Consider the following 22,154-nt stretch of genomic DNA (forward strand, 5'->3'; position numbering starts at 1 on the left):
AATTTTGTCCTAAATGGTCATTACAAAAGTGAGCAAATGGAAACTGAGCCTTTAGCAGATGGAAAGGAACAGTTTCAGCCTTAACCATTTGTGAAGACAGAGATGCTTTGAAATTTTGATCCTGCTAAAATGAAACCAATCTTTTCTATTAACAACGCTTTGCTTTTTGTATCTATTCTATGGAGGACATTTTAAACCCAGAACATGTCCATGCGCTTGGAGAGCATTTTTAAAGTTATCCTTGCAAAAAAAAGTTACTTAAAAAATTGTAACTGAAAATAGATCTCCAGGTATGATCCTACTGCTGCTGAAGCTTTATCTGGACCAAGAAGAGTTATATTTCATGTTGTATAAACAGTCACCTCCTGCTATACAGTCTAGCATGATTTGAACCACTAAGAACTATTCTTTGCACATGTCACTCCAGCCAGCGAGTCGGCTTTGTCGGGAGCCCAGCTAAAGTGTATGTACACCAACGCACGCAGCATGGGAAATAAACAGGATGAACTAGAGATGCGTGTACATGAGCAGGGCTACGACCTTATTGGCATCACGGAGACGTGGTGGGACGACTCCTATGACTGGAGTGTCAACATGGAGGGGTATAAGCTTTTTAGAAAGGACAGGAAGGGGAGACGAGGAGGGGGTGTTGCTCTCTACGTCAGCAACCGGCTGGAGTGCGTGGAGCTTCACCTGGGGTCGGAGGAGGAGCTGACAGAGAGCTTATGGGTCAAGATTAGAGGACGGGGACGGATAGGCGATGTTACGGTAGGAGTCTGTTACAGGCCACCTGGCCAGGAGGACAGAGCAGATGAGGTGCTTTATAGCCAGATAGGAGCAGCCTCGCGGTCACAAGCCCTGGTCCTCATGGGGGACTTCAACCACCCTGACATCTGTTGGAGAGACAATACGGCAGGGCACGGGCAGTCCAGGAGGTTCCTGGAATGCGTGGATGACAACTTCCTCCTGCAGATGATAGAGGAGCCGACAAGGAGGGGTGCCATGCTTGACCTTGTGCTCACCAACAGGGAGGGACTGGTGGGCGATGTGAAACTTAAGGATAGCCTTGGCTGCAGTGACCACGACACAGTGGAGTTCAAGATCCATGGGGCAGCAAGGAAACCATTCAGCAAGCTCTGTACCCTAGACTTCAAGAAGGCGGACTTCGGCCTCTTGAAGCACCTGATGGGCAAAGTGCCGTGGGAGGTGGCCCTGGAGGGACAAGGGGCCCAGGAAAGTTGGTCCACATTCAAGGAGCACCTTCTCCAAGCTCAGCAGAGGTGCATCCCGACGAAGAACAAGTCGGGCAAAAAGACCAGGAGGCTGGCGTGGATGAGCAAGGAGCTCCTGGACCAACTGAAAATGAAGAGGTTAGCCTACAGAGGGTGGAAGCGGAGACAGATAGCCTGGGAGGAATACAGAGAAGCTGTAAGAGTGACCAGGGATCAAGTGAGGAAGGCTAAAGCCCTGAAGGAATTGAATTGGCAAGGGATATAAAAAGCAACAAGAAATGCTTCTATAGGTATGTAGGGGACAAAAGGAAGTCCAAAGAGAATGTAGGCCCCCTCCGGAAGGATACTGGTGCTCTGGTTACCCGGGACATAGAGAAGGCTGAGGTACTCAATGAATTTTTTGCCTCAGTCTTCAATGGTAAAGCCTCTTGTCTTACCACCCAAGCTGTGGAAAGAACTAGCAGGGACTGTGAGGATGAACCACCGCCCACTGTACTTGAAGACCAGGTTCGAGAACATCTGAGGAACTTGAAGGTGCACAAGTCCATGGGACCTGATGAGATCCATCCGCGGGTCCTGAAGGAACTGGCGGATGAAGTTGCCAAGCCACTGGCTATTGTATTCGAGAAGTCGTGGCGGTCTGGCGAGGTCCCCGATGACTGGAAGAGAGGGAACATAACCCCCATTTTTAAAAAGGGGAACAAGGAGGACCCAGGCAACTACAGACCGGTCAGCCTCACCTCTGTGCCTGGCAAGGTCATGGAGCAGATTCTCCTGGGAACCATGCTAAGGCACATGGAGAGCAAGGAGGTGGTGGGTGACAGCCAACATGGCTTCACCAAAGGCAGATCGTGCCTGACCAACTTGGTGGCCTTTTACGATGGGGTGACAGCATCGGTGGACAAGGGTCGACCAATGGATGTCATCTACCTGGACTTGTGCAAAGCTTTTGACACTGTCCCGCACGACATTCTTCTCTCTAAATTAGAGAGTCATGGGTTTGATGGATGGACCACTCGGTGGATAAGGAATTGGCTCAATGGCCGCACTCAGAGAGTAGTGGTCAACGGCTCAATGTCCAAGTGGAGACCGGTCACAAGTGGCGTCCCTCAGGGGTCCATGTTGGGCCCGGCCCTCTTCAACATCTTTGTCGGTGACGTGGACAGTGGCATGGAGTGCACCCTCAGCAAGTTCGCCGATGACACCAAGCTGTGTGAGCAACCTGATCTAGTTGGAGATATCCTTGTTCCTTGCAGGGGGGTTGGACTAGATGACCTTTGAAGGTCCCTTCCAGCCCTAACCATTCTATGCTTCTATGATTCTATGTTCTTCCAAGCAGTTTTCATCCATCTAATACAGTTCAAGCTACATTGCCCTGCTTTCCTAATGAGAATGGCACATGAGAAAGTATGAAAATTTCAGACAAGTCTGAATGACAGCTACTGTTTCTCCATGGCCACAGAACTTGATATTCTGTCACAAAAGAAAATTGTGTTGGTTTGATATAATTTGTTTTCAGCAAATTCAGACCAGACATTACTTCTTGCTTTGTTATGTTCCAGATACATGGAAATCTGATTACTAATTCCAGGATAAGAAAGGTATGGAGCTACTGTAATGAGTTCAGTAAAAGGCCATGAAGAAGCTTAAGGGATTGAGGCATCTTTCATATGAGGAGAGGCTGAGAGAGCTGGGACTATTGAGCATGGACAAGAGTAAGCTCAAGAGCAGGAGAATGTCATCTATGCCTATAAACATCTCACGTGAGAGAATGAAGAAGATGGAGCCAGACTGTTCTCAGTAGCACCCATTGACAGTACCGGAGGCAATAAGCATAAATTAAAAGTCATGAAATTCTTTCTGAACACAAGAAAATACTTTTTCACTGTGATGGTCAAATACTGGAACAGGTTGCCCAGAGAGGTTGTGGAGTCTCCATTCGCAAAGGTATTCAAAACCTGACTGGACATGGTCCTGGGCAAGCTGCTCTAGCTGACTTTGATTGAGCAGGGGCAGGGATGGACTAAATCTCAAGAGGTTCTTTCCAACCTCAACAATTCTGTGGTTCTTGGGACTCAAGTTTTTAGGTCTACAGACTCATCTTCTTCCCCTTTGAGAAAGTGGACACTTCACTCATTTCATGAATTCTCCAGTCCCACTGGTCCTCCTAAAGTTTTTAAGGGCAACCATTTTAAGATTGTATCACCCAGTTTTCTAAGCACCTCAGGATGAATTTTAGCAGGCTAAGCTGATCTGAAAGCATCTCACTCATCCGATTAGTCTCAAAACTGTTGTTTCAGTATTTTAGCCTGTACTGCTGCCCTTTGTTATGAATGTGAATTCCATTTGCTATTGGACATCATTTGACATTTAAGGAAGACTGAAGCAAAAGACAAAAAGCACTTCAGCCTTCTCAGGATCACATGTAGATCAACTCTTTCTTTCCTCTTCCTTTTACAAAGTGTGTGTTTACAATTATTTATGGTGATATCTCACCTCCCCTGCTAGTTCTTTGTATTTTGCACCTCAGCTTGTTTAATTTTATCATTGCATGTTATTATTATCCTCAGTTTTAGGAATTGCACCAAATATCCAGTATATGCTTTCCCCTTTTCAGATTGCTGAAGAGCTCATTATTTTCTCTCTTGCTACACTTCCTATCTCTTCTCAGCGTGCAGGCCTTACTACAAGAACCTCATAATCTACTTGTACTCTCTTGCTGCTACAATGTTTTTCTCAATCTATTGAAGGCTGTTTCATTGAACTGTTTTATCTTCTTGTTGTTGTTATCCTCCTAAATACAAAGCTACTTACTCACTTTCATCCATTTCCCCTTCATATCTACATCCTCAATCGGTTTCCTCCAACTGGCCAGAATGAAATCCAGATTTAGTAAAAACAGAAGTACAGATTAAGAAACTTATTCTGAGAAATTTGAAGGGAAGGTGAACAAGTGATGAATGAGTTCTGCAGCCTTTCCAAAACCCAACATATTAGACATCGGTTTTCTGTGAATATGATATTCTTAAAGACCTGGTTTTGTAAAAAGTCCATTTTTATGTAGTCTGACGGACTGGTTTTTAAATACCTCCTTCCCAGATTGCCTCTGTGCTATTTTCCTAAAGCACTGCTTCCCTCCTGCCAGATTATCCATCTCACCTATCAATAACCAATTACTTTTACTCACTGAATAGCACCTATTATATTGACAAATAGCTGTTAAAATGCTTAATGTTAATATATCCCATTAATATTGCCCTCTTCCAAAAGATCACAGGGACAATACAGTAACACATATTGGAAGAGATCTCAGGAAGTCATCAAAGCCAATGTTCTGCTCAAAAAAGGGTCAACTGTGAGGTCAGACTGCGTTACTCAGGGTTTTATCCAGTTGGATCTTGAAAACCTTTAAGGATGGAGACAGTACAACCTCTTTGGGCAACCCATTCCACTTCTCAATTGTCCCAAGGGTGAAAAGATTTCTCTTTATTTCCAGTCAAAATCTCTCATTTCAATTTATTCTGTTACAAGTTTCCCATGGACTGAAGTGAGGCCAACCAGTCTGCAGTTCTCCAGATTGTTCTTTTGGCCCTTTCTGAAGTTGGGTGCAACATTTGCTTTCCTCCAATTACTGAGGACCTTCTCTGACCTCTGTGACATTTCAAAGATATTGGAAAATGGCCTTTTAAGGACATCAGTTAGTTCTCTCAGCAGCCTTGGATGCAACTCAGCTGGTCCCATGGACTGGTCTGGGCTGAGTTCTCTCAAGTGATCCCTGACTTACTCTTCATTCATGGCTGGCAGTTCTCTTCCACCTTGAACCACTTCTCTAAGCGCAGAGGTCTGGGAGACTTTCTTCGTGAAGACTGAGGAAAAGGCAACATGGAGTACTTCTGCCACTTCTGAGTCTGTTGTCACTAAATCACTCACACCATTCAGCAGCAGGCTCATGTTTTCTCAGGAGGAAAGGCAGAAGCTCATCTTGTTACCTGTGACATGCCTTGCAAGTCTCAACTCCATTAGAGTTTTGGCTTTTTTGACACCATCCCTACATGCCCAAGCAATGTTTTCAAATTCTTCCTTTGCAGCCCAACCCTGCTTCGACCTCCTGTGTACTGCCTTTTTGCATTTGAGCTCTGTCATAGAATCATAGAATTTCTAGGTTGGAAAAGACCTTAGAGATCATCCAGTCCAACCGTCCCTAATCCCCCATTAAACCATGTCCCTAAGCAGTTCATCCACCCTTTTCTTAAACACATCCAGGGATGGGGACTCAACCACCTCCCTGGGCAACCTATTCCAGTAGCTGACAACCCTTTCAGAGAAGAAATTCCTTCTAACATCCAACCTGAACCTCCCCTGACTAAGCTTATACCCATTTCCTCTTGTCCTATCACCCATAACTAATGTAAAGAGCCCCTCCCCCACCTCCCCACCATCCCTTCTCAAGTACTTGTAGGCCGTAATCAGGTCTCCCCTCAGCATTCTCTTCTTTAGGCTAAACAGCCTCAATTCCCTCAGCTGCTCCTCATAAGTTTTATGGCTTCCCTCCTCATGGCTTCCCTGCTTAGCCAAATTGGTCTCCTGATATGTCTCTTTGCTCAATAACATAAGAGTGGGCATACTGTTTTGGCCTACATCAATCTTCATTTTATAAATTACCATTTCCTTGATGTAGGTTTGTTCAGCATGGGAGAATATGTTTGTACAGAAGTATTTCACAGGCATTGAATACAGTGAATGTAATTCTACCAGAAAGTAATACAGGTATGAGATGTTGGTTGACTTTTTGTTAAAAAAAAAAGAAAAAGAACAGACTAATCAAAACATGCAGACTTAGGAATGATTTATATTAGTGAGACCCTCTAAAATAACATATTACAAAGCAAGTTTTAAAGACCTACACTGAAATAGTTGGGGGGGGCTTCAATCTAAGAGTTCACCATCATTCTGGATTCCCACATAATGTCTAGTTTTATCTGGAGAGCAGATTTCTAAACATCAGTAGGGATATTAGTTTTTTGTACGTAGCAACACCCTGGCCAATTTTAGCTGTGGAACACACAGATGGGTACGCAGAATGATGACAACATAATGCCCCCTCCAGTTTATTACAGATCATAAAATTGCAATTAAATAAAATTTGTTACGTGACAACTTGATTTGCTTGTAGACTCCAATTGTATTTTAATTCTGTTTTTATGGTATTTGGTACACAGATTTTGTTTCTATTGTTTTCAAACAAATCAACAGCAGCTTCGTAAGTTTCAGAAAGTACATCAGAAACTCACAAAGGAAAACAATGATAAAAACATCTCCAAATTTCCATGAGGCAATCCTTTTATTTAATCTTCTAGATGGAGCATCACAGATTCTTCTAAAAATGACTGTCATCACAAGGAATAAAATTATCTCATTTGGTAAAGTTAGTTGTAACCACGCAGCAAGAAGCAGCATTCTCAAAATCAAAAAGAAATACATAGGATATTCGGGATATTTTCAAAGGCAGCTTCTCCATGCATGGGTTTGACTCCTACTGACTTCAGCAGAAAAGGCAAATAGTAGGAGGGCTGCAAGTTACCACTTTAGTATCTAAAGGTGTGAGCATGAGATTAGTTATCTGACATTTCTAGCTTTGGTTCTTACCGGGTATTAACAATTATTAACCAGTATAGTAGTAGCACTAAAACCGAATGAAAGTCAGACTGGCCAGTTATGCAGAACATCAAACTACCAAATCTGAAATCTGAAAAGCACAACTTACCCTGTGAAACAGTAAGTTAAGTCTTATTAAACCAGGCTTTCCCGGGTTTTTTCTTCATCTACTTATTAATTTCTGTTCAAAACTGATATCGAAAACTTGATAGGTCAATAATTATTTCCATTACCTTAGCGTGATAAATGTTTTCCAAGCCCTTTTATCATCATACGGATATCAGGTAAAGATTCATGGACGCTAACATGCTAGTTTCTCAGCTTTTGGTATTTTGCCTTGTTCTTGTACATTACATAAAGCTTGTTATTTAATTTGGGATTATCTGGAAAATAATTTCCATCTATAGGTGCATGTAAAAAAATACATTATATGCTTCCTACAGTTTCATGAATTTTACTAAGAGGAACAATAAATGATGATGAATAACAGATAAAATCATACGCTGATGTATACAAACTTATGACAAATGTCTAATTACCGGAGTAGATTTCAAGTCTCAGACTTACTTGGCAGCAGCATCTTTTCTCAGCTGTTCATGTTTCATTAAAAGATTCTTCCTCTCTTGGAAAGCCTTTCTAACTTTGTATCCTTTGTAGACAGCCTGAATTTTGAAAGCAGCAATGTCCTGTATGGCAGCTATAGACAGAGCCCCATGTTCTAACATGAACTGAATCACTTCATGGTGTTCACCAAGCAAGGCATAATCAAGTGGAGTGTACCTAAAAAAAAAACAAAACAAACCCACAACAATTATCATTTAACTAGAATTCTAACGATAATCTGTGTTTACTTCGAATCAGAGAATGGTTTGGTTTGGAAGGGACTTTAAAGACCATATAGTTCCAACCCCCCTGACATGGGCAGGGACACCCTCCACTACACCAGGTTGCTGAAAGCCTCATCCAACCTGGCCTTGAACACCTCCAGGGATGGGGCATCTACAACTTCTGTGGGCAACCTGTTCCAATGCCTCACCACCCTCAGAGTGAAGAATTTCTTCCTTAGATCTAATCTAAATGTATCCTCATTTCATAATAAGGCAACTTCTAGTATGAAGACAGATTAAAAACTGTTTTCAGTAGGCTGTTTTACTAATTTTTTAACATTACTTTCCTGTCTTACTCTTCTGCGCACTGTGACTATGTTTAAGGCTTATTTTAGTCTCTTAACATAAGGGGAGAAGGGTGTGGGCCAGACTATATGAAATGTTGGATCAAAATCCTCCAAAGCCTTATCCATAGAATTAACTGCTTTAGGCAAGAAATCTTAAAAAGGTGTTATTGAGGTTCTCCTATAGAAACATAATCTAAACAAAAAGTAAGTTAAAACATTTTTTGTGGTATTTCCATATGAATTTAATTTCTAGAGATTTACTGTCAAATCTGTCTTAGCTTCTGTAACAATGACTGAGGACAGTATGACTGAGCAAGCAGCAGGATTACATCCGCATCAAGGGATAAGATAATATTTTTTTTTTCAAAGCACTAGGAAGACTTCAGTCTGTTTTCAAAAAGACACAGGTGCTAATAATATTAAATGGCTTTGCTTTTTAATGGTGTCAGAGATGTCTAAGCCCTTTTAAAAATAATTGTCAAATTTCCCATTGTCAACACAGGAGCAAAATTTACATACCTCCCTCACCAACACTGAAGCATTAGGCAAAGACATTTACTGACTGAAAATTATCAGTCACAAACCATAAGCAAGGCCATATAATACAAGACTATCAAACAGCAAGTGTCAATGCATGTGGTTGTGAAAATTAGGGCTGCTCTTGATGGTAACTTGCTAGGACGCAATGCTGGTAAGCAAAGAAAAACAGACAGAAAGCACAATTGGACTTGCCACGCAGCAATGATTTGATGGAAGGATTAACAGTATCTGAACTGAAGTGTCTGTAGGAATAAAGACAATGACATAACATGAAAATTTGTATGTCAAGGTGTGTTGCTGATAGCATTTAAAGAGATACAGATTTTTGATAACCCAGGAATGGGAACTTCAGAAGGGCTCTCATTTCAGAAAAGCACGCTTTTAAAGTATACCTAGTTTTGAATATTTTAATTAACAGGTACAAAAGATACTAAAGTAAATGTTATGCTACTAGCACGTATGTACCAAGACCACGTATTATATTATAGAACCCCACCATGAAGATCCATATTCTTAAACATGGATTCTCTAACTCCATTAGAGCTACCTTTGAAAGCAAAAAAAAAAAAAAAAATCACTCAAATCAAATCTGAATAGGGATTTGTGCGACTGGACACTACCCACTCAAGGCTGCTCACATACACTCCTCACAAGCAGCTATTGCTCTGTTGTGCCAATTCAAAGCCTGTTATAAATTTGCTTTTCCCCTGGTTATCTCTAAAGCAAGCTGGCTTCACAGGAAAACACGCAAAGAAAACATCAGCCACCAGTTGTTATACATAATTCAGCATGAAGCTGGTCAAGTAGCAGCAAGCCTGGCATCACGGGATGCACCCAGGACATAAAGTTGTGTTACGAAATAAATTTGCAAAGAACGACAAGCCTACCACCCTCAGACTAGCAGTTGATCCCATATCTGCAAGCAAGTGGGCAGCTTAGAATCCCAGATGCAATCTCAGCTCCGTCTTTTCACAAACCTATTTAGTTTTAACCACTCTGTCTGAATTTTGAACTGGTATCTCATATTGCGCTCAAAGAAAGTGAAGAAGGGAAGCTTCTTTCTGTAGGTATTTTGGAAAAAAAATTACTATTTAGTGAAATTGTTACTGATTAAAAAACAATTTCATGCAATTACAGATGAACCATATCCATGAGGTTATTTTTAACCTCTCTAAAAACACTTGACTTGATTTTTCCACTTTCCAAGCTTCCGAGCTCTTAACAATAAAACAAGGTTTTGTAGATATTTATTGAGGCAATTTTACATAACATATATATATTTTTAGGAGAATTATATTTAAAGACTGATTCATGTGGAAATATTGGGGATTTGATTTGTTCTGTACAGGGACTAGTGCTTAAGAGCTGACATTTGGAATACTGCTACTTATATTTTGAGTACAGGTTTATACATAAGAACACATATTACTGCCAGAAGGGAAACAAAAATAGATACTAACTGAATGACTATAGTGAAACCACAGCAAAGGTCTTTTCCTGACATTTGAGCATCATTAGTACATTTCAACAAAGTAAGGAAAATAGCAGCCTCCTTTCTGGCAAAACAGTGGCTTTTAATCTTACTTATTAAGAGTAATTTAATTACAACTGTTTATTTAATTTTCTATCAAAAATTACTAAAGAGAGCATTGGCACTACTTAATTAGGAACTACTTATACTTTCATTTGTGTTTCTCAATAAAAAGTAACAGAAAAGGAAGAGAGATCTGAGTGGTTTAGCGTAGAGAACAAATGAGAAATGATGGGGGAAGAATGAAATTAAAAACTGGGATAAGTATGGAAGTCTCAAATATAGCACTAAGTCCGTAAGTTATTTAAAATGCTGAAATATTCAAATTTATATGGCATACTGATCATAATTTTATTTGTAATTATGAGGAGGTCATCTACTCTAAAAAAAGGCATTATAAATTTCCACTAATAGTAATTATCTTCACGGTCAGGTGACTAATTTGAACTCCACAATCCAAATCACTTTAAAAAAACTATTATTTATATGTCATGAAAGACAAAGAAAAGAGATGAAAATGTACTGTCTTTTTATGATTATAGGAGGATTTTTATTTTTTTTTTAAACTAGGCCTTTAGAATACAGTTAACCACCAGGTAATTTGCAATCACTATTTTAAAAGATAACATTACATTTCTCCCATTTTCTTTCTTCTCACTGTATTTCTGCCAAATAGAAAAGAAACATTCCACTCTACTCCAATAGCAGCAGAAATGCCTTTTCATCCTTTGACCGTACATATCCACTGCCACCTTCATATAAATGGAAAAAGATCTTTAGTATTTCAAACAAGACTAGAATGAGTAAATACATACAGAAACCTCTGTAAGTTCAATTTTCCAAAGTATAAACAGTTGAAGTTGCAGTCTTACTTAAAGAAGAGATTTTTCACACTGGTCACACTGAAGGCCAAGATTACAAAACTCTTTTTAGATACAAGATCACAATTCTCTGGCAATATCTGAGCACTTCTAACATTTAAATCAGTAGGTAGCACTTCTGCTGAATAACAAAATAATGCATTCAGACAAGCAATACCTCTCCTCGCTGTTCTCCATATGATTAGGGAAAGCATCAAACCCAAGCAGCAACTTTATAGCATCAAGGTAGCCATTGTTACAGAGCCAGTGCAAAGCAGTTCTTCCCTATAAACAATCAAACAGAACAAAAATAAACATTATCCCTGCACTCTATCATGCCACAATAAAATTCATAAATCATACTGCAATTCAATCCTTTTTGGACATGAAGGACAATCTAGTTCTTCTAAATAACTCCCTTGTTAAAATAAAATAATACAGTACCTAAAAATGAAGTAATTATTTTATTTTTTTTAAACAAAATCACAACAGTAGTGCTTTTTCACCTAAAGCAGCTGAAAAAGAGCATTTGGAGACTTGCTCTAGAGTTGCTTTCTTTACTGCTATGCTGCCCAGGTCTGAAGCTGCTCTCATCAACCTTTGTAGTCCAGATTCTTTTCTAGGCTGCTCCAAAACACTGTGACAAGACTTAAAGTATTACTACAGAAGTCAGAAGCAGACGAAATTTGAGGAAAGCTTATCAGCCCAGGCAAACAAAGAAAGACTCCAGCTGTGCTCTCAAAATGAGCTTGATTTCAGGAGTCTAACTTCTCTCACATGAAGCTGAAGTCCAGCTCTCAAGCTGCACTCTACACAGCCAGCTCATATATGACCACTCTTGGGACTGGGATCATAGAACCACAATACGAATTCCTGAAGCTCTGTTAATATCAACAAAACATAAATATTTCACTTCACTTCCAAGGCCATGCCTCCCATCTGTGTCTTGCTTTTCTGAACTCCAAATATGGGAAATACCTAGAAGGCTGGGTACCACAGCAAAACATGAAAACATTCTGAGTTCAGTGCTAGCAAGCCACCTCCTGAATTCCGAAGGCTGAAGAGCACGCTACAGTGTCTCTGTATCAAACAGGTGGAGCTGGTGCGTTCAGCTGTACTCAAGCTGATGCCATACAGTGCTGGTAGCAGGCTGGAAAATCTCCCCAGCATGCTCTGTAGAACTCATAATAAAAAACTTTTCCATTACCTAGAATTATCCATGCCCTAAAATGAATAGCTACAGAAAAGTTTACAAAATTGAGTGAAATTCTTTTGACTGACGAAGTTCTACTGATTTCTGAGAAATTATGTCATAGAAAGAAATCTGTTATACATTGCACAATTATTCTGGCTCCTAATTTCATTTATTGCTTGAATAATGGCACAAGAGAACATATAAACTAATCAGTGTCCTTCTTTTTAACCAGGAAGAGTGATACATATGTGGATACCTAAGTGGATAAGTAATTGAAGCAGCTCTTGTGCAATCTCACTTGCTCTATCTTACTTGCTCTATCTCTATGCTGAAGAAATTGCAGACTACAAAATCACATTCCCACGTCAGCTGTTAATAAGGAATGATAGAATTTAAGAAATCAGGTGAATAATATGGCTCCTCGTAAGATCACATTTTGACAAGGAAAAGTCAAAAGTGATACAGAAAAATATGAATCTTCAATTCATGCTGCATATTAAAACACGACTCTTCATTCAAGATTTTAGAAGTGAAGCCACAGGGAAAATTATGTCAGGATGCATTTCCTCTCGTGATAAACAGCAGCAAAGATGCTTCTATGTCCCAGAAAAGAGAACGATCTCAAAGAAAAGGAAAATGCTTTGACTTATGGTTATTCTGAAGGTAATTAACCAGTGAAGAACAACGTACCTCTTTATCCTGAATATTTGGATCTGCATTGTTTTCCAGTAACACTACCATGCAGTTAATGTAACCTCCATAAGCAGCACACTGCAGAGGTGTTCTACCTGCATAATCCTGCACATTAGGGTTGATTCTATTTTCTATCAAGATTTGGCAGACGTCAGCGTTTCCCCCCAGGGCTGCCCAGTGAAGGGGCGAATGGCCATCTTGGTCCACCAAATCTACTCTTGCTCCTCCTGTAACAAGAAATAACATTTTTGAACATAGAAAGACAATACTTTTGAATGAAAAGGAAAAAAAAAAAGTTCATGTTCAATTAAAACTTATTTGGTGAACTGACAATTCAGGGAAATATTTCAGAAAGTAAAGTCAACTTTGTCACTCAAATCCTAAAACCTAAATCAAAATTAATTGTGAATGAGATAATTTCAGTGAGGGTCAGGCATTTAACTTTTTTACAAGCTTGTTAGTATCCTCTCAGATGCTTTAGAATCTTCAAATTTGTGAAATGTCCTTGAAAAACCTAGCCTTTATTTGTTTCAGGCCCACTAATTTTCAGTGAAACTTTTATTTCTTAACAACAAAATCACTTTTGAAAATTAAGACTTCATATGAAATAAGCAGACACGACAAAATATTCACAGTGTAAGAATTACTTTTGAAAAAAGCTTTTGTTTTATTTTAATTCAAGCACGCTAAGACCCTTTTATGCAGATAATTTCTCTATGTGTTCTTTTAAGATGTAAAAACTCTGTACAAATAGAAAAACTTGAACCAACCACCAACAATGAATGTCTAGATCATAAAATATTTAGTTAAACATAACTGAGATTCTGATAACCAAGCTTCTTGCATCTACAAAAGCTAAACAGCATAGGTGGTGGGAGGAAGAGCTTAACAGGAGGTTAAAATATGCTCAGTAGATCACAGAGGGAAGCCTGCTTTTCAGTAAGTAAGGCTGGTTGATGGAAATCTTGCAACTAGATACTTCAACTGTCCATAAATGGGCTAACATCTCAAGTAGGAAGGAGACTGCTTCCAGCTACTTAGAACTTTTCTGTGAAGCTAAAAAGACAGAATTTTACACCTAAGATATCGGTGTTCTTTCACCATATTTCTTCCACTTCAGCAGAGTTTTTACAATTATCTAAAACTCTGTACATTGTTAAATCTTATTTCTATCTACAAATACAATACTGCTTATAAAGATCAAGCAGAGGAAAATATTAACAATTTAAGATTTTTGACCACTACCTTCATTAAAAAGTACAGATTCATTTAAATAGTCAAAAAGTCTTCAAAGAAGCCTAAAAATGCTCTCCCACAAAAGAGAAGAAAACTTAAACTGGTCTTACTTACTAGAGGAAAAAAAAAACCAAAGTAAAACAATTACTTGCTGGGGAAAGAGGCAGTTTGAGAGATTAGAACATACTTGAAAAGGTTTCAGCAGAAAAGAGGTGTGAAAAGAACCATCCCGATTTTGAAAGTTTTATATTTAACTCTTCTAGCCATTTTGCACAACATCTGATAACATTTTACATTTACTAGTGCTGTTTCACAAAGGGTACTTACAGACAAAACCTGCTTCAGAGAAGTAATTTTCTACCCCACCTCTTGCTTAGCTGTGCTGTTTATTTCCCAGTCCTGCAGAGAGCAGCACCAGAACTCTGAACAGGTTTGTAAATTCATAACAGCTGACCTTTAATGAGTGTTTGTATCACTTCTTTGTGTCCCATCTCGCAGGCTCGGAAAAGTGGGGTATGTTTCATGACATCCAAAGCATCTACCTGTGCGTTATGTTCCAACAACAATTTCACTGTGCTGACGTGGCCAGAAAGGGCAGCAGCATGTAATGCTAAAAGAATAAAGTAGTAGGAGAAAGAACAGTTAAAACAATTAGAACAGTTAAGAATTAATTTTAACCACTTTTGGGGGAAAAAGTGCTTTTCAACCATAAGAAACTGAAGAATTATGAGAAGTGATCACTAATCACATTTCCTTGTCGCACAAGCAATAGAGCAATAAGCAGAAAAATTTTTAGCCCTGAAACATGGTTTTAACTTGTACAAATAGAAATTTTAACGTTAACACCAGCAAGATTGGCTTTACTGAGGATTTGTGGAAGGTTAGCAGCTTCTGATTAGGAGAACGTAACATGATCTACTTCTGTTTCTGTTTTTTGGCATTTCTTAAATCACTCCACTGGAGATGAAACTGCCCGTTGCCAGTAAAAGCAAGCTTTCATTATTTTGTCAATGTTTTCCTGAAAATTCTTTCTTCTTTCAAATGAGCAAAGCTGTCTCAATTAAAACTAACTCCAGATAACCACTCAGATGATTTTTTTTTCCCCAGAATTACCTGGAGAAAACTTTACACAAAATTACGTAGCAAGGCCATCACATCTCACACAGTATCTGCAGCTCCCTATTTTCTCCAGAAAAGAGAAAAAGACAATGGACAGACCAGACACTGTATTTTGCCTCATCCCTACAATTTATGAAGTTCAGCTGTATGAAAGCCATGCAAAGTTCATTCTGCAGACTCCTACTCTTCCGTAGTTTTCTTTACCTTCTCATCTTTGAATGTATGCAGACTTCACTTAGTCCAAACCAACACATAATGCAGAGCTACCTAAGCAAAGTAAGACCTCAGAAGTAAAGACGTGGTGTCCTATAACTGAAGTTGCTATCAGCTAACATAGCATCTTGCTGGCACTGACAGCTGGAGTTGAGGAAAATGTTGAAATGCCAGTCCAACCAGTACAGTGCTCTTTTTGAAGGAAAGGCAAACTACACACAGCAATGAGATTTCAAACCAATGGAGGACACGTATATTGGTGATTTCACTTACAATTTGATTTCAGAAGGCTTTGGATTATTTCCTACAGTTAGCAATCAAATCAGATAATCTACATTCTCAGAGGCATACTGCCTTACATAGAAACTATCTCACAGATTACAATATCCAAATAATTTCGAACAAAAATGCGAAACAGTGCAATTTGTAAATGCACATTTAGTACAGTGAATTCATATTTCTCTGTGAAATTTCAAAAACACTCATCCTTAGTAAGAATTCAGTGTGCTCAAAAAACCAAAATGTGGGGCTGTAAACAGCACCTACTTGTTTAATGTTAAAACAGGCAGGGTCAGGATCCAGCAGAGGCGTTACACAGAAAGGCACACCACCAAGGCCAACATTAGAAAGAATAGCTTATTGAACCACAGCCAGCGTATCAAAACAGGTAGGCTTCTTGTATTTGTCTGCTACTGTTTATCACTGGTACCTGCTTCACAAGGATTATGAAACAGTAACCCAGCATAACCTGTTACACAGGCACTGCTACACTGCACAGGGTGTTCCCATTGTCCATGAATCAAATCCGGCTGAAGTGCGTTGCCTTGAAACAGATTCTCAAAATTAGTGATAGTAACTGGAACTGTGATACAGACAAATGAGGCACTTCCTTCAAGAACTGGGGTCACAGCCCGAGACAGGATGAGAAGTGCTGCCTTAGTAATTGAAATCATGCCTCTAAGATGACACTGATGTTTAACTGTTGCAGCTAAAAAGCACAGGGGCACTCACTGCACTCGTGAAAAATATCTGTAAGCAGCCAGATCTGCAGTAGCTAAGCGAGTGGGTGGCTACCAGTAGAAATTTTACAAGAACGAGATCCCTGCCGCTTCGTACAAATAGATGGGCCTAGTTTTCATGGTCTGACCCCTCAGTAAACTCTAGGTTCTGGTTCTCATACTGCATTTCTTATGAAACCATAGGCAGTAAACCACTCCATCAGATGACACATGGGGTGTGTACAACAATACAATAGAAAAAGAGCTGCTGTGTCAGCTTGGCCAGTTCTTCTCCCCATCACTCATTCTGACGCAGACATCTTGTTTCGGACTTTGTGCTCAATATTTTCTTGTAAGCCAAATTTTCTGTGATGGAGTCACGGTGACTGAAGAGATTCTTCAGCCAGCTGGTCACAATAGGCCCTTTGTTCAGCCGACAGACAGAGCCCTCTCCATTGTACGCAGTGACGGCAGAGCTATAAAGCTGCCCCTGTAATGCTCCTGCAGCGCTGATCTCTGAGAACAGGGAAATTCCTTTCCCTTGGTGTCATTCTCCTACACAATACGGAGAGTCTCAATGTTCTAGCAAAGCTGAATGGAGAGTTTTTAAGTAAATGCAAAAGGCTGCGTTAACACAACATTATAACTGAGCTTAACTGAGCTGGCACACAAAAGTCAGAAAAACACAACCTTGAACTCTCCTCAGCAACTGTATCCCAGGCACGGAGGCATGTACGCTATTTTCTATTACTGCATAGTTTCCCGTCAGACTACTCTTCCCTCACCAAAACTTGGGAATGATTAAGAACCTTCGGAAAAAAAAAAACAGGTCTGCAATCAGAGAGTGATTTACTGGTGGGCTTCCTTTTCAGTTTACAGCTCACTACAATAAAGCCCATGCTACTGCGCATGCTTGCACAACGGTAAAATTTGGATTGCTCGACAGCAAGCGACGAGCGGCATCGTTCCCCACTTTAAGACTATTAGTTTGTTCTACATAATGGTAGTTTCAAGTAAACGGAAAATCCATTCATTTCCTTGGATTAAAGGCCCTACAACAAAAATCAAGAGTTAAAGGTGATTACACATCACTGTTATGAAAGGTTTAAGACTGAAAGATAATAAACCCAACCACCTGAATTATTCAAGCAGGAAATCCCACCTGAGCAATTTCAGAAACACAGTATGTGATTACTGTCTGCAAAGAACAAAACCCTTCGTAAGGAGGTTTGCACAGTGACTACAACATTACCGCACCTTAAGGTCTGAAACAAATACTGTGAGGTATTTCAAAGGGAACAGTCAGGAAGGAGCAAATATAGGTGAGACTGATAAAAGAGGAAACCAGACTAAAAATTGTAGAGTACATGGTCTGTAAATAGTCTTTTCATCAAACATGAAAACTGAGATTTTATTTGTTGCACTATTTCTTAAACTCAAAAATTACAAACTACCATAACTTGGAAAGACGGATTTTTTCAGTGTGGTAATTTGTAAGGAAAAATTTAGATATTTAAATACAGATTATTTTATGGTAACTGTATTTAGCTTTTTGTGTAAAGACCTCCCCATAAAACCACAGGAAATAAACATTTCAATTTTTTTATATGAAAGTAATATTCATACATCCTATCTTTCAAATCCCAAACCCACACAACCCTGTCAGTGCATTTATTTATCATTTCTATGTAATTACAAGAGTGATCTGAAAAGAGAAAAGCTGTTAAACTCCTATCTTTTTTTCTTGGTTGGGACAGATCTATGCTGCAAGTTCCCTAAATCTAAGCATGCAGCTTAGGTTAGTTTATGTACGTGCAGCCAAAAGATAATGCTTGAGTATACTTTAAAACACATAGTTTTCTTTTCAGGAAAAATGCCCTCTACTGTATTATTCATGGGTGTGTGCTCTGACTATCAGCTTGGCTACCATTTTACTACTTATACATAGGTATACGTTTTTGCACTTACCTTCTAAATTTGTGATCTGGCTGTAACTGGCATAGAGTAGTTCGTGACCTCTTCCCACACAGCTTACCCCCGCACCTCCCTGCTAGCAAATCTCTTCAATTTATGCCCAATATATCCACATTCTCCTCTTTTTTTTAAGCAGATGTCATCAGCAGACTATATGGCTCCACTACTTTCACTAATATTTCCAACACATATCCATATATTGGAATACACATATCCTTCAACGCCTATCTATCAGAACTGTTATTCTGTTTTTGTTGAAAGTACTACGTAGATAGGTACAATATTTCTACCATAAATTCTTACAATTTTTCATTAAAGGAGATAAATTCATAGTCGCTATAGGAAATTTCAAATTTCATGACTTGTATGCTTGAATTCTGAAACACTGTGTTGCATACCTATCTTTTGCTTTGGGCAGATAATGGGATGATAAACTTGCGGGTTATCAAGCTTAACCTCTTGTTTGGACAACAGAAGTGCAATAGCTCTAATCTTTCTTACACTGTCTTTACAAATAACTAAGGTACTTAGGATTTTCATGATGATAATTTAGCCACTTCGTTTGCTCTGTATTGTTTCAAGGTATTTATTTACTGACAAATTTTTTTAACAGGTATTTTCAGGGAGAGCTTCTTAGGCAATTATATTTCATTTCATTCTTCAAAATACAGAACAGCTCTGCTTTTCCCAGGATTACAGATCTCACTAAATAGCAGCATAGCAGTACATTTTTCTTCTTGCTAGGCTTCAAATGAACTGGTCCAATCTGCACAGAAAACATTTGTTTCTTTCCTACAGTAAGGCAAAAAATGACTCACACACATAATTAAACTAATGCAGAAATACTTCAGGTACACATCCAGCAAGAGATTAATATATCTTCTAACAATGTTTTTTAATTGGTGGAAATCACACTAACTGGAAAATCCAGTGGCTCTTTACTGTAAAGCATCTTACCTGTGCCAGCATATTTGTCTGTCATATTGATATCAATATCCAATTTTAAAGTCAGCATAGTCCTAATGACATCATCACTGCCTTTGCCAGCTGCCCACATGAAGGATGTTCGCCCCTCAAGATCTGAGTCATCTTTTACAGAAGGATGTTTCAAAAATACTTCAACTGTTTCCTGAAAAGACATATTATTGAAATTAACATCAAAAGGAATCCGTAACAAGAAACCATTGTGTCTCATTTAGCGGTTTATGAAGCAAATCAAAGCTTCATTTTTCCTTTTTATGTTTATATAGAGTAATAGCTCAACAGGAGCACTGTATTCTCTGCTACACCCTTTTCCTCGTCTACGTTCATAGCACATCCTTTACTATGAATTTAACACTGTATCTATCTCATAGTTTTTTCTTCATAGTGTCAAACATCATGTGTTCATCACAAGAAACTGCGGTCACCATGAAGAAAGCAGCAGGAAAAATATTATCAGCTTATCAAAATACTACTGTAATACTATGACACTACAATAATGTTCCTTCAAAATATTCTCCTGACATACTTTTTGTTCCAATTCTAAATATGACTGCACACGCAAATATTTTAGTTTGCTAAACTCTAATAATTTCACTGTTCAAAAAAAGAAAAGGACTTTTGGGGCAACATAGACATATTTCCTAATATTTAATAATATCAACAGGTTACTAATTACTGAAATATTATAAATAAAAAAAAAATTAAGAAAATCTTTACACCTGAGTCCAGGCTTTCCACTGTAACTATTTAAATCAAAGCAAGAAGAATTATTTCTTCAAATGCTGTGTTTGTGTTAATCTCTCAGCAAACAAGTCCACTTGTTTAACCTGCTGCTAAATTCTTAATAAGCCACACAGCGAGGGAAGGGAGAGGAAATCACTACCGCAGGAAAAAGATTTTCCCTTTTCTATCTAATGCCTTACAAAGGCTGTGTATTTAACAGCTGGTAAACGTCTCTTAAGAGACACTGATAGGCTAGCCAATAACTGAAAAAGTGAGCTGCATTATTTTATTTTTTTTTACTATTTTAGTATTAACACTATTTTATCTTTTCCCTCATGTGACCCCAAAATAGCTCTTTCACTGCTCTGGGTAGAATAAGAATTCCCTGGCTATAAGGAATCAAATGCTTATCATCACAAAGGTGTTTAAATGCCCAAGTCCTATGGATTAGTTTGGATTTTTTTAAACTGCTACTTACTATTTCATCCCTCTAAAGAAACAGGAAATTCCTCATTTATGTTATGTGAATGTGATCTAAGATCCTAACAGCTTCGTGAATTTGGGTCCATATCTGAACTATCAGTTTACTGTAAAAAGTTCCAGCCAGAAATAACGAAGAATGAAAGCATTAAGCCTTCCACACAGACCAGCATGTGTTTATAGCTTTGTGTACTCACACTGACCACCACTACACCTCAGACACAAACGGCTACTCATTAGGCCAGCAACTCAGCACCCTACCAGTACTCGGCACTGCTTGAAATCCTGCAAAGTGAAAAGCAGTATGAAGGCTGGACCTTTTCAATACTAAGGCGCACATCCTACAAACATAAATAAGTCATTTTATTTTTCCATTAAGTTTTAGCAAAGCAACGTTTCTTTCAACCACTCTTTTTAAAAAAGTTTTTAATGGGAAAAAAGTGGAAGAAAATCCCATAGTGCTGTAAGAGTTATTTTCCAAAATGAAGTTACCAGAACTTGAAAACAAAATGAAATTAAATTAGAACAGCATGGTTAAGAAATCATAAAATAGAAATATCAATTGGTTTAATTTTACATGTATTTTGTCATGAAAAATTACATTTATCTCTAATGAAAAAAGTGGAGAAAACGAAATAAAAAACAACAAAGCTGAAAAACAACAGTAAAGGAGAGAAGTAAACCTGGATCATTTTGTTCTATGCTATTAAGAAACTGAAAAATACTCAATATTATTTATGAATATTGAAAAATAAGACAGAGGTATCCACATTTCATTTACTAGATGAGTTTATACAAGTATATGAAAGGGAAGTACATTCTCTTGGACATCTCTGGCAAAATTCAGAAAAAAATAATAATAATATACATTTAGTCCTGCATTCTGTGTACTAAAATCAATGCTAACAGAGCATCTGCCTTCACACATGAAGTTCAAAAATTGAAAACGGATATCTATTTGGACCTTCTGCGGGATACATAAGCCATCTAAATTTCAGGCAACCTATCTGAGTGGTTATATTAAGTAACTTCTCTTCTTCTAGAACTTTTCCTTCTACAATAAGTGGGGATAAGCTAGTTTGAGAGAAGGGGTTCTTCACATAAATTGTCAGCTAAGTCTCTTCAGTCTTTAAAAAACAAAAATGTCACATTAGAGTAAGTAACCCGCAGAAAAACAGAGCAAAGAACAAGATATCGACTTAAGTAAAACTGAAAGCAACGCAAATATTTATAACAAACACAAAAGAACAAACTTTCTTCTTCTTGTTAGGAACTAAGAAACATCACATTTTAACTAAGAAACATACCACGCCCATCCAAACTTGGCAGACTGAACAGAACAACAACATGGCTCTCAAACCACAAACACCTAGATGCTACTTCCAAAACAAACATGGATGTATCTCCACGCAGTTGACTATGTATATGGAATGCAGTGGTGGGAATTACTCAAGGATTTGTAGGTAATTGAGAAAAAACAGGGGCTCTTGGATACATCATCAGCTAAAAAAGACTTACAGATCTGAATGGGACTCTCCTGTTTGATT

The 22,154-nt window shown here is 38.6% G+C and overlaps 1 protein-coding gene across 2 annotated transcripts in view; it reads right to left on the minus strand.

Moving 5' to 3' along the window:
• Positions 1–22,154, minus strand: part of INVS (inversin) — a 106,290-nt gene that overhangs the window by 19,957 nt on the left and 64,179 nt on the right. For both annotated transcript variants that reach the window (XM_086609157.1, XM_086609156.1), the window contains exons 8-12: positions 19,378–19,549; positions 14,571–14,726; positions 12,878–13,107; positions 11,171–11,277; positions 7,455–7,667 (exon numbers count right to left, since the gene is read on the minus strand). In XM_086609157.1, the coding sequence (XP_086465283.1) occupies positions 7,455–7,667; positions 11,171–11,277; positions 12,878–13,107; positions 14,571–14,726; positions 19,378–19,549 (878 nt within the window). The remainder of the gene's footprint in view (positions 1–7,454; positions 7,668–11,170; positions 11,278–12,877; positions 13,108–14,570; positions 14,727–19,377; positions 19,550–22,154) is intronic.

The sequence above is a fragment of the Tauraco erythrolophus genome, chromosome 3, assembly GCF_009769465.1.
Source record: "Tauraco erythrolophus isolate bTauEry1 chromosome 3, bTauEry1.pri, whole genome shotgun sequence".
Lineage (NCBI taxonomy): Eukaryota > Metazoa > Chordata > Aves > Musophagiformes > Musophagidae > Tauraco > Tauraco erythrolophus.